Source organism: Pholcus phalangioides, unplaced genomic scaffold (assembly GCF_987345545.1).
Source record: "Pholcus phalangioides strain wild (caught in Gottingen) unplaced genomic scaffold, Ppha-v1.0 ptg000032l_1, whole genome shotgun sequence".
Classification (NCBI taxonomy): domain Eukaryota; kingdom Metazoa; phylum Arthropoda; class Arachnida; order Araneae; family Pholcidae; genus Pholcus; species Pholcus phalangioides.
In genome coordinates this window covers 1,391,813-1,419,759 of record NW_028301622.1, presented here as the reverse complement: position 1 = coordinate 1,419,759, position 27,947 = coordinate 1,391,813, and the positions used below count along the sequence as shown (strand labels likewise).

Below are 27,947 nucleotides of genomic sequence, written 5' to 3'. Positions count from 1 at the left end.
CGATCTCAAACATGATTTTGCAAAATATGAATCAAGAAGCATATTTACAGATCATTTTAGTTACTCGCAGCACAGTTCGATCAATGGTCACATGTTTGGGAATGATCTGGGAATACACGTGAACATGTGACCCACGCCACATTCCCATATTGACATGCTTAATTGATCCGTGACACATTTCTAACTCACTTCCACGGCATATTTACGGTGACCCATAAGAAGTGCCGTCTTAACGCATGGACCCACCCTGGCATGGCCCGGGGCCTCAAGAGAAGAGGGACCTCACAAAAATGAGATATAGTTAAAATTTTCACGGACTATGTAAATTTTCCTGAGATAAAAGAAGTGGCCCGGGTGCCCATAGTGCTCTTAAGAAGAGAGTCCTGCCCGTAAGTGACACGTTGTCAAGTCAATGAAGTGGCCCACATGGGCGTCGGAAGTGTTTCAGACGAGTGGATGCGTGTCTTGAATTTTGTGTAGGAGAGATTTGTGTAGATTAAATTTCCTAATCAATTTCGGAGATGCTCGGACCCATGTTACAAAATACTCAGCGCCCCCGGCTCCGACACCACTGGAGGCGAGCATTCTTCACCAGAGCCGTCTTAAGAACATCATGGGGCCCCCGGGCAAAATGATTTTTCTGAGGCCTTACGTGGAGAATTCTCGGAAATTTCAACCACATTTTATTTTTGTGAGGCCCCTTTCCTTCATGCGTTAAGACGGCACTGCTCTTCACCAAGGTTTCTAGAATATATAACACTTCTTCACAACGTCGAGCGCCTTCAGGGCTAAAGTTTGCCGCACTCCGTGTTTTTTGAAATCAGAATTCACCAACTTTGAACAGCCTTCACTCACTGTGTCTAGATGGCGCTGCAACACAACTGGGAGTTTCGGTATCTCGTCTGTTTCGAAACTCCTCCCAATCAACAACCTAACTGAGCTGTTTGTGTTAAAGCGTCGTTTCTCACGAGCACGAATTTCATTTGTGATTATTATTAGTTTCGTCCGAAGAAATTCATGAAATCGACGAAATCTCTCGAGAAACCCATCGTCTGCGCTTGTTCCATGTCCAAGATAATCGCCAACCTCATAGGTATTTAAGGAAAACCAAGTATTCAACGAGAAGGGGATTTTTTTTGTTTACATGGCGTGTAAAGGATGCAATTAAAGCTAATTTATTTGTTTATTTGAAAGGTCTTGTATGCAACTGACGAAATGGGATGACGGAAAGAAAAGGGAGATGGTTATTGGTGCGAAGAACTCGAATACAAATGACCAGGGTGAGTGCAAGGGTCGTGTGTTTTTTGAATGTAATAATTCATCGCTCTATAGCTTATAGTAATTATTCGAAAAAGCTTCGATATTAGTCACCACTTTGGCGATTTTTTTGGAACCGAACCCCATCCGACGGCATGACGAAAAGTCGCCAAGGCCGTCGGACGCCAAAAAAAAAACATCGCCAGTATGGAAAACATAATGATGAAGAATAATCTAAAAAAAGCTAACGCTATCTAGATCAGTGATTCCCAACGTGGACGTTAACACCCAATTGGGAGCAATGAAATGTTCTAGGGAGTGGTAGAAGCTACGGGTATAATATAGGATCCTATGGATTAGATTGCGTTGGAGGCGATAGGGAGAAAAAAATTTCTGAAGAAGGGGGTGATGGGACAAAAAAGGTTGGGAAACTATGAGCTAGACCAGCGGTTCTCAACCTTTTTTGACTCGCTGATCCCTTTTTAGTAAAAAGATTCTACGGCGGAGCCCCGTAGGCTCATTTTTTAATTATCCATCAAAGTTACTGATTTATTTTTACTATTTAAAAATATTTATAATTATTTTTTTTTAATTTTACGGTTTTTTTTTATTTATTTTCCTTGAGTGGCTGCGGAGCAACTGGAGAGTGCCCAAGGGCTCCACAGAGCACCGGTTGAGAACCGCTGATCTAGACCTTTCAAACCGAGGGAAAAATCCCCAATACTCTGTATACCGTGATTTGGCAACTTTTTTTATCACCAAACCCGCTTTGGGGCTAGCGTAACTGCCCCATTACCAAAAAACAATTAAAAACGTGGAAATAAAAGAAATATTTTATGTATTATAATAATTATTATTTAATCATTAAAAATCAAACACCTTGTTGGCCATACTTTGTACGGCGCATGCCTGGAACACACAAATGGCTTTTCCACCGTGTTCACGCACAGACATTGCTCCCCTCCTCGTATTGATGAGGGGGGGGGGGAGTTCCCCTTGGATTGCAATCCTAGTGCAATGAGACACTTAACGTAGGGAAATATAAAAGCTTTTTTTTTTACAGCTCGCCTTTTTTCATCCTCCACGTAACAGTGATAATCCACTTTAGAAATGTGAATAACACGTGTAATCATTTAATAAAGTAAAATCCACATGTGCAATGATGGAATTGAGCAGAAGGTATGCTGGTACTACCGAATTTGAAACAAAAAATCACAAAAATGCAAAATTAAAATTAACCAAAAAAAATAAATTTCACAGGGTTTGAAGTTACTAGGCCTTGGCCCAACAGAAGCAATTTAACACCATCAATAATGGGTGGGGGGATCTGTGCAGAAATGCAACTGAACAGAATATGCAGCACTGCCACACAATCAAAACAACACATAGTTCAACAATGCAATGGTGTAGAAAACGTTTCGTCCAATGACTAACATACGCGCATGCTATTATGGAGAAATAAGATGGATAAGGGGGAACGAAGTAAAATTGCTACAGCTACAACCATAGATTTTGCTTTTACTTTGTCATGACCTCCCCCATCCCCAAATATAAATGATAAAAAATCAACAAGAAATGCTACAGCTTACCGCAATGCGAATGTATTAGAATATTTGTGAATCAATAAATGATAGCAAGAACCAGCTTCGTGAGCCGTTATTATTGTCATCTTGATGCACCTGAACCACATTTGGTTAAATCAAAGAAAATGTAATTTTTTTCCTAACGCCCGTTATTAATATTATTAAGTTCAATTACTAAGCAGGTTTAAAGCCCTAGCAGACAAAGAAGGCAATATAACCTGCAGACAAGCACAGAGAAAATAAACAAATGTTTTCCAAGGTGCGACATTTGGCGACTTTCTGAAGGGTATCTAAAGTTGTTCATGCTACCCGGTTCTGGACCTCTTGCGGTTCACAGATTTTTGCTCCCGTAAAATGAAGGCCACAGCCTTCTTCTTCAATCATACACAACACTAGCTACACACTCAGACTGTTAGGTGTACACACTCACTTTGTTCCAGACTCTGCCACGAAGCTGGGCCGGAAGAGATCTCGGCAACGGGATAAGTCCGGTGGCAGAGACCCTGGCGTTCATTCATTCAGCCTTCTTCTTCAAGGTTGGTCTAACTTTCTGCTATCCATATGAAGGTTTTCAACAGCTGACTGATGTGAAGATGAATTTAAGAAATAAAAAAAATCCGACATCCCTTGTCGGGGAATCAAACCCATGTCCTCTCACTTATCAGATGAGCGTGCTAGATGACTACGCTACAAAGGCAACAAAACCTCAATTTTTCCTTAGAGCTTGTGTGTGCTCAGCAAGAAATTGCAACATCCCATGAAAGTCGGGGAACACCACCTTTTTTTAAATGTTATATTCTGGGGTTCATTTCTGGTATGATGGGAAAAACGCTTTTGATGCCACGAACGTTTTTTTGTCTATGACTTGATAACAATTATAGAAATTGAGCATTAACCTTCCTGACCCGGGGGTCTTCAACCTTTCTTGCATTGTGGGCAAAATTGGAATTTCAATGAAGCCGGTAAGCCAGCAAATCATACCTTAGTACGCTGATGTGCAAAAATTAAGGACGAGTCAGTTTTTCTAATGTAATGTCATGCAAAAGTGTTCCAAATCGACACATATATAATGAAACCTGTCTAAAACGAACACTGTATGAGACGGAAACCTGTCTTAAACGGAACAAATATATAGTCTTGTGAATAGTTAATGCTTTTTCAATCATAGGAAACCTCTTCAAGATAGAAACTGTCTAACGCTGAAACGGAAGGCATATTTAGTCCATTTGAAAATACAAAATCTGCTAAAACTGAACAAATTTTTGGCCAGGTGCAAATTTTTTGTCCTTTAGATGGGAGGAAAGTTAAGTTGTTCTGATCCCCGTTTTTGTTAGGCAAACTCTTTCACTTCTTGGAAAAGCGATGAATGCGTATTAGGAACTGGTTCTGGGGTTTGGGCTTGACAGGAAGCAAATTTACTTTGAAAAATTTAGTGAAAGTTTGTATCGCATTTCATTTATGATGCAAATGGTGACTTTTGTTAGAAAACACTTCTATTTCTTGGAAAAAGTTTTATAATTTCGAGAGAGTAATATGCAAGGGAGACTGAATTATTGTTTGCAATTTAGCGATACCATGTTGTTTTGGCTACTGCAGAGATTTTCATTCAGTGTAGAGATGTCCACTAGCAACAAGAAACACGTATTGAATTTGAACAAAAAAATAGAGTTTGTAGAGGTGTAGAAAAAGCAAAATTTAAATGTTACAGATATTTAGAATCTTTTTTTTCACCAACGCTACTGATTGGTTATCACTGTTTTTTAAAAAAGGTGTGTAATTTCTCAATTTTTATCTTAAACACAGTGAAACCTCACTATAACGATACTTGATATAAGGATATCCTTTACTTCAATAAATCCCTCTATAACTATATTTTTAGGAGATTTCTGAAACCGCTATAAAAAAACAATATTTTTTAATATTTTGCTCAAAATTATTTTGAGTTTAACTTCGCCACTTGTTTTCTTTCTTCTGAAGGCATCTGATAACATCAGTATTTCTCACTAAAAAATCAGCAAAAGCTAAAGTAAGGTATTAGTATTGCTACTTTCTGTATAAGACATGGAAGTGCAATGCGGTAAACTTGGGAAAATGCATGCAAGTGAATTTTTATAATAACTTAATCAATTAAAATTTTTTGTGGCGTGCATAAAAGGGCATTTCCTGACGCTATTAATAATGTTGATGTAGAAAATATGGCAACAGCAGCATAAATTTGATTGTACACAAGAACAATTTTCAATATAACGCGATAATCCCTCTACTATGATATTTTTTCTTGGTCTGCAACATATTGTTATATCAAAATGTCACTATACTAAAAAAATTTTGACAAGAGTAAGTGTTTATTCTATTGCTATTCGAAAAAATGTTTTATATTGAAGTTTAACTATTAGCGCATTAAATATTAAATCTCAAATGCATGGTAATTTGAAGCAGCAAACACGAAAAAATTCAGAATAATAATATTCGTGTCTCTGTTTAACACTCATTAGTTTATAGAAGTTAGGGTGATATTCTCAAAACTTGAGTTTTGTAAACTATAGAAATAAATCACTGCATATATTTTTATATGCACCTCTATGAAACAGAAACCTGTTTGGAATGGGAAAATAATTTCAGTCTCTTGACCTTCCGTTTTATACAGATTTCACTGTAATACCATAACAGCCCCAGGACGTAAGAACATGGCGAAAAAGTAAGCAAAACTTTTCAAAGAGAAAAAAAAAATCCAAAAGATAAAAAGGAACTTTATTGAAAAATTAGAGCACAATATAGGACAGAAGACCAAAACGTCCATGTGACAAGTGACTGACAAGGAAAATCCAGCCTTTAGTTGGGGATTTGATCATCCTTGCTGCTATGCAGGATTTACATCGTCTGCCCATGCTGAGTACAAGTTTGTCAACGAGCTGTTGATGCACTACTGTCCATTGCTGTTGTAGCACCAATCACACCTCTGGAATCGTTCCTGTCGGCTAGTGACATGCTGCCAAACGTCTCTCCAGATGGTCCACACGTGTTTGATTGGGTTTAGATCCGGAGACCTTGCCGGCCAATCGGATAGTAAGACGTTGAATGTCTTTGCTCTCCAAGAGCTCTGCGACAACCTTTGCACGATGAAGTGTAGCATTGTTGTCCATGAAGAGGATCTGAGGACCCATAACATCTCTAAAAAGAAGCACGTGAGGAAGGTGAACCTTGGTACAATAGCAGGCACCAGTGACTGAACCACCTTGGAAGAAGTATGGGTACCAAGCATTATACACCTCCCCAAATGAGAACTCTGCCATTTCCAAACTGGTCCCCTTTGATGATGTTGGAAAGGTTATTGCGTGTTCCCCCGCTCTCTCCAGATGTGTTTGTATCCATAATCGCTAGTCAGACTGAATCTACTTTCATCCATAAAGAGTGCTTGACCTCAGTTTTTCAGCTTTGTCCTTAATTTCTGCATTGTTGTGTAGCATTGTTGTCCATGAAGAGGATCTGAGGACCCATAACACCTCTAAAAAGAAGCACGTGAGGAAGGTGAACCTTGGTACAATAGCAGGCACCAGTGACTGAACCACCTTGGAAGAAGTATGGATACCAAGCATTATACACCTCCCCAAATGGTTATTGCATGTTCCCCCGCTCTCTCCAGATGTGTTTGAGAGTCCCCCATCGAGGGGTTAGAGCACCACCTCTCGATGAGTGCAAAATACAATCCTGCCGTTCGGAACGGCAATAAATTGTAGCTCCCAGACTAATTAGCCCTCGTGTGCAGAATGACAGTGGTGCGACAAAAATTATCAATACCAATATTTTAGGTCCCATAGTAACCTGGGATTTGTCAAACCATGCATGAAAAATATTATTCTTCTCTTTAGTTTGCTGAGTCATATGATTCTGTTTCAGATATCAAGAGGCTTCTTGCATCCTTGGAGGAGGTTTCGAGGAGAGTTGACACACAACCTGCTGATGTAATCTTCTTGAGAGACATCTTGTCGAGTTATTCTTTGCAAGCACTTGTGTTTGTAAGTTTTTCTTTCTTTGTATTTTTCTCAAAAGAAACTATATTTTAATGCATTTTTTTTTTACGTTTTCAAAATGCTGCATGAAAATCATGAAAGACTGAAACTGAACCAGCAGAAATTCGTAACACAGAGACTGTAAAAACTTCACATTGCAAGTAATTAATCTGTAACTAATCATTGATTAATCCTTAATCAGTTCCTAACAATTTTTTTTTTTTAAATATGATTTCTGCATATACCCAAGAGATGCATATGATCTGTCCAGGGAATTTGTTAGTACGCATTCATGCCGAAGTGGGATTCAAACCCAGACCTACACAGCCAAAGGCTAACTCACTAATCATTCCACTGCCAGGTGGCAGTCTTGCATCATGCATTTTATACATTTTTCAATATTTATTAAGTCTTCAAAGACAGTTTTTCATAATTTGAGCAGGAAATAGATGTGTCTAATGTAGCTGTATTAGAGTTGGCCATCCAGATCCCTGCCAAGTTGGTGAATTTCTTGACATCAAATTTGTTTATACAAATAATCAAATACTTTTAATCTGATGAACGAGTGGTGTCTTGTAGTATGAGCAAATCACGAGAAGAAATTCTGACCCAATAAACCGGACTCAGAATTTTTACTTGATTTGTCGCAATACGAGTAGTATGTATATCAAAGCCTCCTAGGGGAAGAGTAATATAGAAGAGGCTTCACATATTCACATTGTCTGTGGAGTGTCACATGATCATATTTGAGCTGATGGTTCTCTTTCACTCATTGGGGCTAAGGCTGTCAACGAGTTCAGGGACTGGGTGCAAGCGTTTTTCAGGTTTGAATGCATATATGTATTAATGAAGACCTTCCATTGTTTAGGAGACAATTTTTTGGCTTGGACCCTCTTCCCAGGTCCATTCTTATGGGGTCACTAATTACAGGAAGGAAATTCATTGCACAAGCCGTGAAAGGCTGTTCCACAATCGTGTTGTGTATTGATACAAGTGGCCATTCCAGAGTGAAGCCTCCTTGCTTTATTGTACCATTCCAAAAATATTCAATACAAAATAAGTAAAAATAAATCAACCTGCACTATATCTTGTGATTGTAGTTGTGATTGAAATGAATCATTTTGGTTTCCATTATTTCTTGTGGAGGGGGGGAGTTGCTTTTTGATATACTTGTGTTTTAGATTACGAACATGTTTACATAATGAATTACTCTCATAAAGAAGAGTTTCACTGTTGTCTTGTTATTGAGGTAAAATAGACCAATCTGGTATGCCGCCCATTTAATAATATCAATATCTGATTGGGTATACATGTGTGAACTAAATTATACCTTATACAGATTACCTGTATTTTACCTATGCAATTGAAATTATATTTACTGCCACAGGCCATATCAGATTACTCTGAGGGCCACGCTTTGAACATTTAGTAGAATATAGTGACTTTCATCAATGAATTTTATAAATGACTTTTTTGAATGTACATAAGTAACTTTCAATGGATCTCTGACCAGAGGTGCGCATTGATGGTTTTGCCGCCTGCAGGCTACACAAATTTTGCCACCCTTCCCCCATTCTAGTCTAATTTTTTGACTACTCATTCCTCGAATTCACCACCCTGTGCAATAACTCACTTGGCCTCCCTCCCTCCATTCCTGCAAGTACACATGTGTTTCTAAGTCATTCTTTTGGTCACTCCCATGCTCAAACACTTCAAGTCACTCATTTAGTCACTCACATGCTGGCACACGCTCTGGATCACTCTTTTGATTGCTCACTGACATGGTTCCTTGCTGGGTCACTCTTTTGATCATTTACACATGCTCTAAGTCATTCTTATGGTCATTCACATGCTTGCACACACACTATGTCACTTACTCACTGAGCTGGGCCTTTGCTCAAGGCCCAGTAAGTCATTCTTTTGGTCATTCAAATGTTTGCACAAACTCTAGGTCACTATTTTGCTCATTAACAAGTTTTTCACATGCTCTTGATCACTCTTTTTGTCGTTAACCTGCTTTCACACTCTCTAGGTCATTTTTTTTTATCATTCAAATACTTACCTAGAGTGTATGTAACTCTTTTGCTAACTCACATGCTTGCAAACACTCTAGGTCACTCACTCTCTTATCAGTACATAGAAGTTAATTATACATGGTAAAACCTTGTGTATATATTTATGTATACAAGGTTTTTATCATTTTTACCACAGTGTTTACCAGTAAATACCTAGTTTTTACCATGTCCTGGTAAAACCCTCAATCCTGCATGGAGCAGCGTGATAATGCAACCCCCATCAGACATCATGCTTCTGATACGATGACAATGAACTGTCGTCTGCTAGGTATATGTTGCTTCTTCAAATGAAAATGGAGATTTTTTTCTAGGCAACTATGAGATTCATCATTGTGACATATCATGCATTCATTGTCTATATGTAAACATGTAACATCGCAGAATTTATGAGGTTTTTGTAGTTGATTCTCTCTCTTTTTCTCACACACAGTCATCTTTTTTTTTAAGAGCCATTTGAATTAAGCAGGTTTTCAGATTAGCAGGACTCTAGTGTATATCAATTCCAGATTCGCCATTTCTTAAATTGTAGCCGGAAAAAATTGCAATTTCATATTAATTAATTTTTTTTTGATATCGTAATTAGAGATTTGCTTTCAATATTCATAGTTTTAGTGAGTATGTTGTCACTGCAGAACAAAATATGAGTATACATAAAAAAAATATAAGACTTGTTTTTATTGCAGGTCCATAACAGAGTTTTGGTGCATAATGATCGCCATATACTGCCAGTCCATTACAATGCCTGTGATCTTACTGAGGAGGTTAGTCTTTTTTTTTCTTCCCTTATATTAAATCTCTTCCCTTTGCCATATAGTTGTGCATTAGTCATTTGATAATCCTTAACATGTTGACTGTATGTGTGTGTGTGTGTGCCTCTAATTACTTTGAATGTTAATCCTGTTGTTTAAAAAAGAATATTTGAGAGCTACTGACTCTGAGCGGGAAAGACAATAAATAGCCTTTGTTTTCGTATGATGCTTCCTTATTTAAATATTATAAAAAAAAGTTGAGTAGTGTTTTACCTTTAATCAGAAAATTCTTCTGGTTGCTGAGAAAAACTTCCCATTTGAATACAGTGATACCTCTGCTGACGAATTCCTTGGCTTATGAATTTTTTTTTTTTGGGGGTAACAAAGATTTTTTCATAATTTTTATGCCTTAGATAATGAACATTTTCATTGATATGGATACACACAGAGTTCATAAATATTATGATATTTTTGAAAATATCAAATATTTAGATATATATCCGATATTTTCTATACAATAGCCAACATATTGTTGATAGTGAATGTTTTCAGGCTTGATGTAAACTAATAGTTGGAACATATCCCTTTAGGATTCCCTTAAACATTCATCATTTTTAAATAATGTTTTTAATGTAACTTTTTGCATTCAACATCAAAATTATGATCTGATATTTTTGACAGAATAGTCAAGCTAATATAGATTATAAAAGTTTCACAAATGGTGTAAACTGTAAAATTTTGAGCATTTCCAACTTTTACATTTGTTAAGTATTAATAAGATATTTTAAATCCTTTTTCACATTTGACTGGAGAAGCAGGCAAAATATGATAGTTTTGAAAATATCTATACTTTTTCTTGATTGAAAATATTAGTTTATTCTCGACTGAAAATATCAAACCATCTCTTGAAAATATCTAACCATTCTCAATTGAAAATATGAGCCCATTCTCAATTGAAAATATGAGCCCATTCTCAATTGAAAATATGAGCCCATTTACAACTGAAAAAATTAGACTAAAATATCATTCCTTTTGTGGCTGAAAATATCAAACCATCCTCGACTGCAAATACAAAGGCCACAACAGGTAAAATGCCCATAAAAAATATCAGCCCATTCTCTTGGCTGGAAATATCAAACAATCCGTGATCGAAAACATCAGCCCATTTTCGGCTGAAAATATCGACCCATCCTCTGCTGAAAATATCAAACTATTCTCAATTGAAAATATCAAACTATTCTCAATTGAAAATATCAAACTATTCTCAATTGAAAATATCAAACTATTCTCAATTGAAAATATCAAACTATTCTCAATTGAAAATATCAAACTATTCTCAATTGAAAATATCAAACTATTCTCAATTGAAAATATCAAACTATTCTCAATTGAAAATATCAAACTATTCTCAATTGAAAATATCAAACTATTCTCAATTGAAAATATCAAACTATTCTCAATTGAAAATATCAAACTATTCTCAATTGAAAATATCAAACTATTCTCAGTTGAAAATATCAAACTATTCTCAATTGAAAATATCAGCCAATTTGTGGCTGAAAATATAACATCATCCTCGATTGGAAATATTACATCATCCTCGATTGGAAATATTACATCATCCTCGATTGGAAATATTACATCATCCTCGATTGGAAATATTACATCATCCTCGATTGGAAATATTACATCATCCTCGATTGGAAATATTACATCATCCTCGATTGGAAATATTACATCATCCTCGATTGGAAATATTACATCATCCTCGATTGAAAATATTACATCATTCTCGATTGAAAATATCAAAACATCATTAATTAAAAGTATGAAAACATCATTAATTAAAAGTATGAAAACATCATTAATTAAAAGTATGAAAACATCATTAATTAAAAGTATGAAAACATCATTAATTAAAAGTATGAAAACATCATTAATTAAAAGTATGAAAACATCATTAATTAAAAGTATGAAAACATCATTAGTTAAAAGTATGAAAACATCATTAATTAAAAGTATGAAAACATCATTAATTAAAAGTATGAAAACATCATTAATTAAAAGTATGAAAACATCATTAATTAAAAGTATGAAAACATCATTAATTAAAAGTATGAAAACATCATTAATTAAAAGTATGAAAACATCATTAATTAAAAGTATGAAAACATCATTAATTAAAAGTATGAAAACATCATTAATTAAAAGTATGAAAACATCATTAATTAAAAGTATGAAAACATCATTAATTAAAAGTATGAAAACATCATTAATTAAAAGTATGAAAACATCATTAATTAAAAGTATGAAAACATCATTAATTAAAAGTATGAAAACATCATTAATTAAAAGTATGAAAACATCATTAATTAAAAGTATCAAAACCTCAATTAAAAGTATCAAAACCTCAATTAAAAGTATCAAAACCTCAATTAAAAGTATCAAAACCTCATTGATTAAAAGTATCAAACCATTCTCTACTGAAAATACCAGCTCATTCTTGACTGAAAATATCAGCCAATTTAGGGCTGAAAATATTAGTCCATTTTTTTCTGAAAATATCAAACCATCCGTGGCTGAAAATATCAAACCATCCGTAACTGAAACATCAAAACATCCTTGATTGAAAATATCAGCCCATCCTTGATTGAAAATATCAGCTCATTCTTGACTGAAAACATCATCCATTTACTATTGAAAGTATCAGACTGAAAATATTATCCCATTCATGGCTGAAAATATCAAACAATCCTCTACTGAAAATATCAAACCATTCTGAACTGAAAATATCAAACCATTCTGAACTGAAAATATCAAACCATTCTGAACTGAAAATATCTGCTCATTCCCATTCTTAACTGAGTATTTTTATGTTTGAGCAAATCTGCTTATTTATTTACAGATGAACTAATTTATGATTGATAAACTAATTTACCAATGAAAATACCAAATCCTTTTCGACTGAAAATATCATATGCCATATATCCAATATTTATTTCCCAAATATCAATTGATATATATCAATGAACCCTGCTCACATACATAAAAAATCTCAATTTTAACACCAGTCATAATCAGAATTACTGTCACTCAAGCCCAATTAATTCATGTTCACCTTTGAATTTTTCTCCAGATGTACCTAAACTTCTCTTTCTGAAAGTTTTTGAACCACTCGTGTGAAATAAAAGATTCAGCTAACAGAAAGTGCATTGGAAAAAAAAGAGCCTATTGTTACGAATTATAGACGATTGATGGTGCAATCCTTTATCGCAATATTCCGTTGGCAACAAGAAATGATACCGACAAACCAGTCACGGCCCAGGCTCTGTCCCTCCAGGGATATAAGCCTTTTACCCTTGCGGGTTGAAGAAATGATACCGGTTTCGGTCTAGCGCAGAGACATGTGATTGGCGGAGAACTGGTGGGAACATTCTAGAAAGTCCCCCCCCCCCAACCAGACAGTGGTCCAACGCCACCACCCCCCATACGGTGGCGCCGCCAAATTGGAAACTGAGAAAAAGAACATTCCACCAAATTCTATTTTACAAAGTTTCCACCGGGGTTATAAATAGTCTGGCACTCACAAGATGGCAGGCTCAGAGAGGCTCAAGGAAGCTCGAATAGAGACAGATTCGATGAAAAGTCAGTCGTGGTTTAAACTTTGTGAGAAAGTTGTTAGCTCTCTGATTAGCTTGTAAATACGTGTAAATTGCTGTTTTGTAAATAAATCTGTGTTTATCTGTCGAACCACTTCTTGTTTTGCAATCTCGAAGTCTTGTGGAAAATTATCCGGAACACTATGTTTTCAGAGCACACATTTTTTTTAGTGCAAGAGTAAAACTGAACAGTCTTGACATGCTTGGAGCTTCTATTTTTCATCTGCACGTATCAGACACAGAAATAAAATGACCAAATCACAAATATATGGGCGCACTTAAGAACTCGACTGGGTTGTGTTAACTTCAGATTTACAAATCTGGTGTTGGTAGTGTAAAATGAAAAATATTTTCAGAGTATCTTGTCTTCCTATAAACTTCCATTTATCCAATTTTGAAGCTATTCGGTTTACCCTTTGATCCATTTTTTATAGTGCTCCTTGGTGTTTTAAAAAACACTTCTTTTTAAATTTTGAACAGCACCTGGAATGAATAAATGTTTTTCCATAGAAACTTGTATAAAATATCTTGTTTCGTTACAGAATGAAGTGTAATCATTAGCCATGGTATCACTATATCTATTTGAAATTATAGAACGTTCAATATTGTTATCTAAGAGCATTGGTTGAATCTTTTTGGTAAAGGTTGTTTTCTTCAATGTGGAAATGCAGTAGTGAAGAGTCCCTGTGAGGGCAGAGATGAATTTTCCTTTCCTGAAACATCGATATCTCTTCACTCAGCCAGTTTTCCTTATCTGTCGCATTACCAAAGGAGAGTGACGTCTTTCGTCGTATACTGCCATCTGGTGGTCCTGATGTCATTTGCGAGCTATTAGCAGAGTGTTGCCACCGTCCATTGTACGGAGCCATTCCGCATATGCATATGCTCCAAGGAGAGGAAATTCTATCTGTCTTCATAGCTTAGCTGATAGAGCACTCGTCCGGCAAACGAGAGACCAGGGTTCATGTCCCCGTGTGGGCAGAGATAAATTTTCCTTTCCTGATACATAGAAATCTCCTCACTCAGCCAGTATTCCGTATCTGTCAAAACTTCAATAACTCACATTTTTAATATATTGAAGTAATTGTTATTTCCAGCATAATATCTTTTCAGAAAATCTAAATTTTATTGCTGGAATTTTTGTTAACCTGAAATGACATCAATTTTTTGAGAGCACTTTGAGATGTTGAATCAATACAATCAATACAGCACACAATAGATAACATTTATCATTTGGCTAATGTGTTTTTTCCTTTTTCAGGTTGTTGAAACTCTGCAGAGAAGTCGATCGATACACTCTCAGGAGCTACAACAACTTTTAACACAGCCATCCATAAAAGTATATATAGTTTCCTAATTTCTTGTCAAAAAAAGTAAGGCAATTTAGCTAGAATATTGAAAAAAAAAAATGTGTTTGTTTTTTTGCTATAACTGTGCAAGCAGACAATGGCGCCAACATGAAGAAAACGTTGGAGGGGCAGAAAGTTGCTTGTCGTCTCATATTTATAGGACTCGATCGCATACGCAGGAGAGGGAAGGTTCATTGCATTGTTTTTTCAGAAATTATTGGGGGAAATTACTCAGGCCCCCTTACAAAATTTATTGGATGGTCTCAAATGGCCTCTGCTCTTAGGTTTCGGTGCCTATGCAAGCAGATGAGAGTCATACATAGCAGTGTTGTCTGAACCGTGACTCAATCAGTAGATCCAGTGTATTAATAGTTGGACCAACTCAGTCATACTGTGTCACCTCAGGAATTTTTTTTTCTTTTTGTCATGTGTAGCTCTAATGTATTTCTAATGTCAGAGTTATGCATCTTGTAAAGAACATAATACCAGAGTTCCAATGTTTTAACAATTAATCATTTTACATGCAATCTAAGTTTTCTTATTTCTGTGCGGTTAAATCTCCATGTTATTTGCATTTTCAATATTTTTCCTAATCTTTTCAGTCGATAACCTTTAAACAGGAATAGATATTTCTGCTTTTTTTTATCGCCTGTTTTATGAAGTATTATTATACTCCATTCAGATTTTTCTTTTATTCTGTTTTTCTATCTAAATTGTTTTTTTTTAATTATCCTACAAAATAAGCATAAAAAAGATGTATACTTATTGAATATATCAAATACGATCAAAACCTTGTTAGCCAGTCACCAGAATAATGCGTCAATATGCTTACCAGGTCACTTTTTTGCAATCCTGATTTTCTTAAATTTCATTCTTAAGTTACTAAACTCCTGATAACGGGTCTCCATGCTTAGCTGCAGGGGCCAGTTTTCATAAATATTCATAGAAATCAGAAACTTTTCATACCATGTGTGTACACGATACTTGGTGCTCAACTATTCATGATTTTCCTGCCATTTGACAGAGCATGAACTCCTGTGGAAGGGAGCTTGATAGACTTCAAGCCTGAGACCCAAGGATGAATCTAATTTTGCATGAGTGTTTTTTTGAATGCCATAAATTTATTGCTGAGTGTCCCATCAAAAGTGTTCCCTGCTTAGAGGCCCGACTATAGGATAGGAGGGAGTACACATGATTGTCGTAGGGCTCTCTGGCAAAAAGATGGTAGAACCTACCTACCTATTTGCACAGTTACTCTTAAAAATCATGGTACCAAACCTTGTTATTAGAGCTACCTATATATACAGGGTGTTCTGTCAATGGACCGACAAATGCAGAGGGTTGTTAGTAGACATTAAGAGGAACAAAAATTTCAATGTCACATGGTGTCGCAAACCACGTTCAGAGGGTGAAAATCGTGAAGAACACATGCAGGTTTTGATCACATTGGAACAACAAAAAGTACAATAATAACTACAAAATGATTCATTCGATTAATTATTGCAAGAGTTGTTGTGGAAGTGGTGGCTGCTAACGTCATTGCACAGTCTACAATGATGTAAAAATGATTCCCGGACATGCTCAAAGATACCAGGTATGCTTTTGATGTCTGCCACGATGACGACAGTCCGCACTTTGAGATCCGCTGGTGTGTCCACAGGTGTCACATAAACGAGTGATTTGAGGTGACCCCATAGAGAAAAGTCACACGGATTGTGATCTGGTGAACGTGGAGGAACGGATAACTAACTGCTACATGTGCTTACTACCACAATAGCGCTAATTTATATGTCGTCCACCGTGCATGATCCTACTGCAGCGCATGCGTTTTGCGATGAGGACACACTCAAAGATACCTATTTATGCTTTTGATGTCTGCCACAATGACGGCAATCTGCGCTTTGAGATCTACTGGTGTGTCCACAGGTGTCACATAAACAAGTGATTTAAGGCAGTGTTTCTCAACCGCCTGGCCCTAACATTAGTCACACCAGGCCGTGAGTGTGTGATTCAGTTTTTTTTTCCTCCATTCATTTCTCGTCAGTTGTGTGTATGAACGAGCCTTTCACTTACAGTAAAGCAATTTACCGGGCCGCGGCATCCAAAGGTTGGGAACCACTGATTTAAGGTGACCCCATAGGGAAAAGTCACACGGATTGTGATCCGGTGAATGTGGAGGATACTCATTGAAACAGGTAACTAACTGCTACATGTGCTTACTACCAGAATAGCGCTAATTTATATGTCATCCACAGCACATGATCCTACCGCAGTGCATGCGTTTCGCGATGCTGCTTACATCAGATATAGTGAGCAAACACATTCAGCGATCAACTGAGATCCACCTTTCATCTCCTGTGGACTCAGAGCCTGCATGCATTTTTCGACCTCTGAACATGGTTTGCGACACCATTGTTACATTGAAATTCTTATTCCTCTTGATGCCTACTAACAACCCTCTGAGTTTGTCTGTCCACTCTGTATATGCACTTAAGGCCCCTGGGTCATGTTAAGATTTCTCTGAGAGAGCCGTTTGACAGGGACTCCCAATTTTTATTTTCACGTATCCCTACAACTGGACTTCAATTGCCAGTCACCAATAAATTAGAATAGTTTTAAAATATTGTAGTGATTAAATGATATTGAACATTATTATTGTTTTAGTTTTGGTCTTATTCATAGGACAAACTTGGATAGTTGTTGTAATTAAAATTTTAATTATTGCTGGTCAATAAATTCTGATGGTCTTGAACTAATATTTTATTTTTATTATGGAAGTATTTTTTACCATAAAAACTATTACAAAAATCGACAAAGGTCAAAATTACCCTATCTTGGGCTTTTGCAAAATTTCACAATCATGGAATGGAGGAAAAAATTAAGATAAATAAAATGTAAATCGATATAATTAACTTGCGTCTATCAATTTTCAATTGTGAGCTCATTTTATTAATGTTTGTTTTATGTGCATGAATTCATCAATACATGATAGGGGAGTAGCAATGCCATGGCCTACTCCGTTTATCGGGTCCCTTTGCTTATGAGATCATATTTTTCCTTTCCCAAGAGGCACCCCTTAACAATATTTGACTGTATATAATCTTTATAGTCAATTTTGTATAGATTTGTTTCCCATTTGAATGTGTTAGTACATGAGTTTTGAATTTTTTTGTAATCAGATTTTTATTTCAGGCTCTGTTATCTGCTCATGACCAAATTTCGAAGAAAGATTTCCAGCCAGACCTCCCAGAAATCGTCCATGAATTAGATGATGATGAAGAAACTGTTAAAATTGTACAGCTAGTCAAGAGTAACGAACCTCTGGTTGGTGCATTTCAATTGAAATAATCAGAATATTGATTTCATTACTTGGACTAATGGATTCTTCAAATGCTTTTTAGCCGCATAACACTTTCATTCGAAAACATGATACAAACACTGATAGTTGTGATTAATAATCAATGAAAGTTTGACATAAATGCTAGACAATAATGAGATGTTTGTTGAGCAATTTTTTAATTTTGACCTCTGAAATACACTTTTTGAAATAATCAATTCACTTTAATTTTCAGTAAAAAAAGAAATAACCAAAAAATATAAAAAATGCTTGAGAAACACTCAGATGCATCAAATTTACGTTTTAATTATATGTTTTTTTCATTTTGTACATAGGGTGCAACGATTAAATATGATGAAAAGACTAATACCATAGTAATAGCAAGGGTACTCCATGGGGGTGCCGCAGATAGGAGTGGTAAGATATTGTTTGGATTTCTAAAAAGCAAATATTTGCTTCTGTTGGTCTCGTATCTCTGCACTGATTTATCATTTATCATATTCTGTTGAATGCTATTTATACAGCAATTTTGACTGCACAGAAAAAATATATTGGGCATTGCGCGCTCTGAGTTATTATACAGCTCCTCCCCCTTATCGAAATTTGCAAATTTCACTATACTATGAGAAAAAAAAATTGTCATATAATCCATGCATGGCAGACTTCCTATAAGAAATTCCCTGTGCCTCAACCCCCAAGCTTTTTGTGGCACCTCTAAAGGCTGATCTTGTGTATGCCGCTGATTGGAGATTGCCCTGCCTTTCAAGAAGAGACATAGTGAGTCTGACACTTCTGTTGTGAACTTTGTTATGTATTTATGGGAATCATTTTCACGCAATTGCAGTGAACACACACTGTATTTTTAGCTTATATTTTCAGTTTTGAGCATTAATTAAAGGTGCCATTAAGAATATTTCATATTTCCATAGGGTGGGGGGGAGTTGGTTACATAATCAGTGATCATAATTTAAACGTTCCCCCTTCCCCATCATCAAAAATAAGCAAATTTAAAAAATCCTCTCCCACCCCCCAAATTAGAAAAGTAGGAAAAATCAAAATTTTAATTCCATATTGATATGGCCTTTCTCTCAGCCCAATACATCAAGTATAACGAACTACCTTTTTCTGGATGTTATTACTCAGAAAGGAAAGTCATCTGGTCTCTGCCAGTAATATTGAACCCAGGTCCTCTTGTAATCTGGACAAGTGTAGTTCCTGTTACCATCTACATCACTGGAAACACAACCCTGCCTGCCTTATTTCACGCACAGTGGCATGGGGCACTCACATAGAGGCATTAATAGCTTTTCTTATCTTCAGCAAATAGCCCCAGGTGGGATGATAGAGAGATTGAACCCTGACATAAGAAATTTTTTTTTAGCTTCTGTGTATGTATTTTTGATAACCTTGACTTCAATTTAATGATTTTTTTATTTAATGAGAAAAACTTTCAATCCTATCAATAACATTTTGTAAAGAAAATTCTTTAACTTATGATGATAGACATTGATAATAAATAAAAACATTACATTATTATTGTTTATCCTATAAACAATAATAATGTAATGTGTGTTAATGAACAGTTTTTGACGTGACAATATATATTGTATTTAGGTCTAATACAAGTTGGAGACGAAGTGCATGAAGTAAATGGGATAAATATTAGAGGGAAATCACCAAGGGATGTTGTTAATATTTTGGTGAGTAGCCTTATTTAACATCATATTAATTTTGAAAAAGGCGGCTGTGTTAGAATTAATTATTGTGTAGCCTAACTGTGAGTTTATGTAAGTTTCATGCATAAGATATGTGTCCAAGGATTGCCATCTACCTTTCAAATTATAAGTGAAAAAAAAAAAACTGGCATTTTTTTCAGTAAAATATAAATGCTGTAATGACTGTTATTCGTTGTGATGAATTTTTTGTGTATGAAGAAATAGCACGTTTTTGTGCCTTGAAGTTGGAAAACCAACTTCAGCCGACCATTGCTGTGCCAGTCTCAGAGTTCAAACCTGGCTTTTGTCAGATGAAGCAACAAAGATACATGATTTAAATACCCACAATGGGTTGTAATTTGAGAATTTAAATACCCAGATAACTGGTCAATGCTCATTGTAAACACAAATTTGAATGGCGAATAAATAATGGTCACATTGAATTTGCATCTTGAATAGTCTGAAAATTGGCATTATTATTATTGCTACACATTTGTGCAGGTATATTTCACATGCATGCTAATTCTGTATGTATTTCATCTTATTGCAGCAATATAGAGATGGGCCTATTACATTCAAGCTAGTTCCAAAAGACTTGGGCATCCCGTTACGCGAAAGTCGTCTACGCGTCAGAGCACATTTTACGTACAACCCATGCTGTGATAATCTTATACCTTGTAAAGAAGCCGGACTGCCATTCATCAAAGGGGATGTATTGCACATAGTCGACCAGGAGGATTTGAACTGGTGGCAAGCCCGCAAACATGGAGAAAGAAATTCCAGAGCTGGACTCATTCCGAGTCGCCAACTCCAAGAACGGTGAGAGGAAAAAATGAAATTTGACTAAAAAAATATTTTTTTTAATTAAACTCTCTTTAAATTATAATTTCAAAATTTTTAATAAACTGCTATCGGATGCACCCCATACTATACTGGAGTGTAAAATTAAGAAACAATTGACAAAATCAGGTGCTGGAGTGGTGTAGTGGTAAGATGCTCGTCTCCCACCATCAAGGTTGCTGTCAGGTTTTGTGGGTGGGTTTGAACCCGGGTTATTACTTAGGTGATAAGTTTCTTGAGCAACTTAGGTTTGCTAAACATGTGGTCAAAAGCATACAAAATGCTCAGTTTCATTCTCATAAAGGTCTCTTCGTGTTCACCTAAAGTGATCCAACCACTTTTCTGGCTCTTAGTTCGTCCTGGATTGAGGTATGCCATAAGGTTTGAAAACCATATTTACAGAGGGAAATAAACTTGGTTGAGGGGGTGCAGAGAAGAGCTACGTGTGCTCTTGTCAGCACACAAGGCATGAGCTATGAAGGCTTGCTCTTTTGAATATGTTTAAATCAGAAGAATGCGAGTGTCAGGGTATATGATCAAAGTGTTTAAAATTTTCAATGGGATGGATAGGATGGACCATGAGCTTTTAATACATCATCAATCAACTGCTTCGACAAGGGGACACCAGTATTGATTAGTGAGGGGCAACTCCAGATTGTGGTGTCGAAGGGAATTTTTCTCTAATAGGTTTGTAAATAAATGGAATAGCTTATCCCCAGAGGTCATGAATTCTAAACATAGGTGACACATTTGAAAAGAAATACTTGGGTATTCTTTTCAAATTCAATTAAAAGAAAGACAAATTGGGATAAATCAAGAAGATATCCATATTTGGATGGGACAGCCATAAAAATTTTTGTAACGGGCACAGTGCCAGTGTTATCTCTGAAAAAATAATTTTGAAGAGTAGTTTCACTTCTCTTCAAAATTATGAGGGGTATTTTTTTTAACAGTGAGCAAACAAATAACTATTTAAAAAAATTACCTATAAAACTTAGGAGGATTAATTGTGGAGTATTTTCACTCAACGAAATTTGGATGAGTAAAATTGACAAACACTGACTGGGCAGTATACTATATTTTATTGAAATTATTGGTTTTTATAGCTCTTTTTGGATTGTATTTTTTTTTCTATTGCTTTTATTAGGTTGCTGTACTTTTGATATAGTTTACACATATTTGACATCCATATTTTTTATGGGCATCTTTTTATCAGCCACCTCATTAGGCATTTTACCCGTTGTAACCTTTGTATTTGTACTCTTATTTATTTGTATCTGGTTTTCAATATTTCATGTTGACCAATCCTTAATTTAGCAACACATTTCAAGTTCTTGACATATCCAAAATGAAAGAAACAGGCTATGATCTTGAGCAAGAAACACTAATCTGTGAGAAAGCATACTCCCTAGTCTATGTCAAATGTTTATATCAGATGAAGACAAATGTAAGCTTCTGGTCATCTGCAAAAAATACTGCCTCAGTTAACAACAAATCGGAAATGCCAATAATGGCATGGTCTGCTGACGATTCTGGTAAAAGTGCTGTTGACTGTGAATGGACGCTTTCATTGAATTACAGTCCAATGATGGGAGTAGTGAACACAAAAGAAAATATAGGCTTATTCACCATAAAGGATTTTTTCCCATGATTTAAAATCTTAATTTAACTTTAAAAATTTTTAGTCTGTGCTTGTGGCTTGGTCCATAATCTTTATCAGAGTGTGGATATGAACAAGCACAGATGAAATGATACCATAGCCACCAATATTAGAGAATGAGAATTAAGGAGATTTTCATATGGATCCAAATTCTGTTCAAAAACAAATATAAAAGAAATTTTCCCTTTGGAAAAACGTGGCATCATGCTAACTATTGCCATTCAGCACAAAGCATCACCATCATCGCCAAACAAAGAGTTAAATCACCTGTCATTGCTGCACTCAAATCACACCAGCAAAAAAATCATCAGGCCAAAAAACTTGCGTCACTAGCCATCTTATTTCTTGCATGAATGGAAAAATTGGTGATTCAATGCAGTGACGACAATTTACATAATGTTTGTTATGTCATTTCGTAGAGGATGGGGCGAAGGCAGTAGTCTTTTTCCCGAATCTTTGAAAATAATTATTTTTCCAAAAGTAGGGATTTCTTGTAATCATTGACAAAATTCTGGAAACATAAGAATTTTTCAGATGTGTCCAAGATGTAGAGTAGAAATCCTGGGGAGATTTTGCAGCTATGTGGTTATGCCCGGGTGGCGTGGTGGTAAGATGCTCATCTACCCAGGTTCAAACCCAGAGAAGAATTTAGATAAGATATTTTGAGGTGACCACTGATATCTGGCGGATTCATTTTCTAACCAACTCATTAATGGCAGTAACTTGCAATGTAGCAATATGGCCAGAGTTGGTTTTTTGTGAAGTATATGAGGGAGCTATGTAGGTTACTTGAGTAATAATGATAAATCACATCTGCTCGTAGCACTGTTTACATGAGGAAATGTAAAAGTCTATCTTTCACCCAGGAATAGGGAAAACTTGCAAAGGATTATGGAGAGGTGGCATGAAACCCCCCATAAATTTTTCTGTCACTTTATTTTTCTTGATGAGGTAAAGGTCTGCCCAGCCAAAATTTGGGTAAATTTTCTGGACCCTTTCAAAAATATGGATCTGGAAAACTGACTTTCACAAAATAGGAATTAATGAAACCAAAATTTGGCATTTAGTTTCTTTTGTGATAAATTAACTAAATTAGTACACTTCCCACAAAATTACTTATTTTTTCAGGGCCCAAAACGTTTCACAAGGAGGTTCATATTCACCAAACAAATCACCATTCACTCCTAATCTTGCGCATGTGCATTAGATAATCGAAAGTTTACTGTATTTTGGGGTTTTTTTAATCATTATCAACATCACAGGACTTTTTTTTGTTTCAAAATTTTATAGGCGATTTGCAGAGATGCGTGATCTGACTACCTGCCAGGTTGATGAGTACATTTATGGTTGCATACACATTAACTCACATTATAGGATACATTTGAGGAGAGATCATCGGCCACGGAAAATCAAGAAAATCATGTACAATCCTCATAATGAAGGTAATCTTTTATTTCTTTCCCTCCAAAACATATCAGAAACATATTTTTTTAATTGTGCAACTTCATAACTTTTATTTATATAAATTAACTTCTGAAGTGATTTTGTATGGTTTCAACCGAGTATCAACATTAAATATCGTTTCTAATACTTTTTAGATTTTGATAGAGAAGAAATCCCAACATACGAAGAAGTTGCAAAATTGTTTCCAAGGCCTGGTCTACACCGACCAATTGTTTTACTTGGTATGATACCTTTCTTCGATTTTCAGACCTGCCAACTCTCCAGATTTAGGCCGGAGACTCCCGATTTTTCACCCTTTCTCCTGCTTTCTGGAATGATTGAAAATTTCTCCGGATTTTAGCCAAAAAAGTGGATTTTCATCTTGATTTTATCAGAAAAATTGCAAGTGTTAACTACACGTATTTCATTTTCAGCATATGCTTTTGGGGGGGGGGGGCTGAAGTATGAACTAAAGTTGCCAGACAATCGCAGATGGGAAAAATTCATGCAGCAAATGCAAGTAGGCATTCTTTTCTCATTATGAAACTGGTTCATCTGTGAAAAACAGTGCTGGCTGACAACTTATGCATCATACTATCTATGTCATACAGTGATAATTGCATGCCTCTAGCACCAGCCTCAAAAACTGATTTTTTTATGGGCAATGTTACAAAACGAGTTTGCCAGCTCATGCAAATTTTTCGCTCGCTAGAGCACTAGATTCAGCATATATTTTATATATATATATAGATAGACTTCCTTTGCCTTCCCCCCCCCCCTTCATTGCAGTTCTTTCACGCTGTCATAATCGCCCACCCTGTCCTGAGCTACACTTCTAATTTTTTTGTGTGGTTTTGCATGGTCGCAGGTATGGATTTTGCTTTATGTTCTGACTGTAAATGTCATAGATTATGGCTTTTAAAGTGATTTGTGGAAGCTCTACACAGTCGCTGTTGTGTGCTGACCATGCAATATAAAGCTGTTGCGATAAAGTTGCATCGAAAACAAAACATGAAAAAATTTCAGTTCAATTGCGGGTCCATGGAGGGGCAATTTATTGTGTAGGTTAGTTGAATCATCCTGTATTTTACGGGACAGATAAATTTTTTCTTGGTATTTATGGTGCTTGGGGAGGACCCACTCTCTCCAGATCCAGATAGCATAAAAATTGAAAATAAATGCACTTGCCTCGTATCAAAAATTTGATGAATTCTGATAGTCTCTGTGCATATGATTTTATATCAAAAGGTGTTGCTTTTCAAGAGAAGATGAAAATGTCTTGCGTTATTGTATTCTGCTCAAAGGCAATGCAGGACTTGCCTGGGCAAAGGGCACTTTTCCCTAATTGATTTTTTAAAAAATTTTAACAAAGAAAAAGTTGATCTTGTCTATGGGAGAATCTCTGGATTCCAAAAGTTGGCACGTCTGGATATTCATTATCAAAGTTGAAAGTGTTTTGCTCAATCTTTCTGTTATGACTAGTTGGCTTTTTTAGTTTATGCTAATTGAAAAGAACTTTTCTTCTCTCATTGTTAGGCCCACCTGGAGTAGGAAGGAATGAATTGAAAAGGCGATTGATTGCATCGGATCCTGATAAATATCGAACCACTATACCACGTATGTGCTAAGATGTTTTTGTATCTTGGTGAAGGTCTTCATTATTGGATTGTGTAATCCCAATGACTATATCAATTCTAATTTTCACTCTTCATAGATACCAGCAGGCCTCGTAATCCTTGGGAAGTCAATGGACAAGAATACTTCTTCTGTTCTCGCGAGAGCATGCAAATGGAGATCAAATGTGGACGTATGGTCGAGTATGGAGAGTACAAGTCGAATTTGTATGGCACGAGTATCGAAACTGTCAAGTCCATAGTGAATGCAGGTTACATATGCGTGATGACTCCACATCCTCAGGTTTGATGTTACAATGCTCAAGATATTGTTTCTTTTGTTAGGTTATGGTATCTTTATATGAGGAGCCTGCAAATACTAAAACAGGCATTTAAATTTGAAATTCATGATCAAAATATACTTTGCAATTTTTGAATACATTGGAATGTTTCTTGTTCTTCAAATTAGGCATTGAAAGTGATGCGTACGCCTGAAATAAAGCCTTACATAATTTTCATCAAGCCGCCTTCCTTAGAAGTATTGCGAGAAACTAGATTACTCGCTAATGCAAGATCCACATTTGATGAGTTCTGCTCAAGAGGGTTCACGGTAAGAGCTTATTATTATCAATGATCATTGTGATATGATGCTGTGCATTTTTTAAATGTCTTTGCCATATATTTTTCAAAGTATTTGCATATTATAAGAGAACTCTCATGCACTTTTTTCTTTTCTTTACTTATTTCCAAAGGAGAATGAGTTGCGTGAAATTGTTTACATCGGTCATAAACTGGAATTCCTGTATGGCCACATGTTCGACGCCGTTATTGTGAACGATAATCTGCATCAGGCATTCCAAGAGTTTTTGTGCATTATCAGACAAGTCGAAACCGTGCCTCAGTGGGTCCCAGCCAGTTGGGTGGCTAGCTAGCCATCTCTTCTCCCCAGTGGAATAATCTCCGCCTCATCCAATCGCAATTGCATTTAAATAAATATATATATATATATATCTGCCTAACTAGTTCAAGTGTAAAAATATCATAAACTATATTTATACATTTACCATATGTAAGAAATGCTTTATACAGGATCACGTATACAAATGTAGAATACATAGTATTTTTGTTTCGTGTACCGAAATCATGTACATAGTGTACTTGAAAGCTTTTATATTAGATGTGGTCCATTTATATATATATATGGTGCAAGATTTAACTTATTTATTACGTTTTTGGAAGCAGTTGGGTAAGTAAGTGCTTGATAAATATAGACCTTATTCATGGTATTGGGTACAAATAGTCAAAGAAAAGCTCATGAAAATATATGACCATATCTTGCGAAGGTACGACAATCGCTCTTCGTCTGCTGTTAGTTATGTTTTAGCAATTTTTTTTTAATGGGTGATAATAGAAAGATAGCATTGAGAAGTGCTTAAAAGTTACTATTATTATTAGTCCAGAAAAGACGGAATATTAATTGGAGGATTTAATTTCTTGTAACAGGAACTTTTGGAATTTGTAATGGTTTCTTTTTATTTTTGTACAACTATTTCCACTTTTTCCTCTTGTGCACTAGAACCCGGCTGATCTGAAAACCTGCTTAATCTGAATTGCCAAAAAAAGCTTGGATAAAGAACAGAGGAAGAAACCAAGCATTTGTTAAAATTTGTATCTTACAGTAGCCCCTCATTATAGTGTGCAGTCCAGTATTTCTCACCTTTTATTGGAGCTGCTTTCGAATATTTACTAACATTGGAATCTAAAGTTGTTGGTTGTATCAAGGCTTCAAAAATTGAGAAAAAAAAATGTTTTTGCCCTATATCCAAATTTCTAGGAGAGCCGAGCAGATTTTGTCCCGCAAAAAAAAAGATGAAATACACCGTTTTATTCATATATAGGACAAGTTTTTTATTCAATTTTTACTACTTCAAAAACCTAGGTCATCCTTTATGTGCAAGCAAGTATCTAAAAAAAAATTTCACTAAACAACAAAAAAATCCAGTGAAAAATAGAATTTAATTTAAGAAGTAATTCAGGATCTATTGAAAATTCAATATTTATGAAAGAATTAAAGCCAGAATCAGAAAACAATCAAAAATTTATGAATAAAACATTCAAAAATTTATGAATAAAACATTCAAAAATTTATGAATAAAACATTCAAAAATTTATGAATAAAACATTCAAAAATTTATGAATAAAACATTCAAAAATTTATGAATAAAACATTCAAAAATTTATGAATAAAACATTCAAAAATTTATGAATAAAACATTCAAAAATTTATGAATAAAACATTCAAAAATTTATGAATAAAACATTCAAAAATTTATGAATAAAACATTCAAAAATTTATGAATAAAACATTCAAAAATTTATGAATAAAACATTTCTGGAATTAATAAAAATTCCGAATTTGTGAAAGTTTCCAATACTTTTGGGCCAGACGCAGGGATCCTAGCTGTGGCTTCAAATCCAAAGGTGTAATAGATGCTCAAGCACCCACAGTATTTTGTAACACCATTTTGCGCATCCCCAGAATTTATTCAGAAATCTCCCTATAAAATATGTTACATCACCCTGCATTTATGTTGTGTCTCCCTAAAAATTGTATGCATTTCTCTGAATTAATAAAAATTAGAATTGATAAAAATCTA

The 27,947-nt window shown here is 35.5% G+C and overlaps 1 protein-coding gene across 1 annotated transcript; it reads left to right on the top strand.

Moving 5' to 3' along the window:
* The first annotated feature begins 939 nt into the window (after positions 1–939).
* metro (membrane palmitoylated protein 7-like protein metro) lies at positions 940–27,947 on the top strand. Its single transcript, XM_089253140.1, has 15 exons — positions 940–1,093; positions 1,195–1,280; positions 6,738–6,856; positions 9,609–9,686; positions 14,595–14,672; positions 17,875–18,006; positions 18,355–18,436; positions 19,634–19,719; positions 20,285–20,553; positions 23,525–23,676; positions 23,833–23,919; positions 25,214–25,294; positions 25,392–25,594; positions 25,760–25,900; positions 26,043–27,947. The coding sequence occupies exons 2-15, from the start codon at positions 1,202–1,204 to the stop codon at positions 26,220–26,222; spliced, it is 1,767 nt and encodes a 588-aa protein (XP_089109266.1). The 5' UTR covers positions 940–1,093; positions 1,195–1,201; the 3' UTR covers positions 26,223–27,947.

Excerpts from the sequence above, each read along its gene's own strand:
- metro (XM_089253140.1), top strand. The coding sequence starts at position 1,202 with ATGCAACTGACGAAATGGGATGACGGAAAGAAAAGGGAGATGGTTATT. Across the intron at positions 23,677-23,832 it reads GTACAATCCTCATAATGAAG|ATTTTGATAGAGAAGAAATC; the intron begins GTAATCTTTTAT and ends AATACTTTTTAG. Across the intron at positions 25,595-25,759 it reads TGATGACTCCACATCCTCAG|GCATTGAAAGTGATGCGTAC; the intron begins GTTTGATGTTAC and ends TCTTCAAATTAG.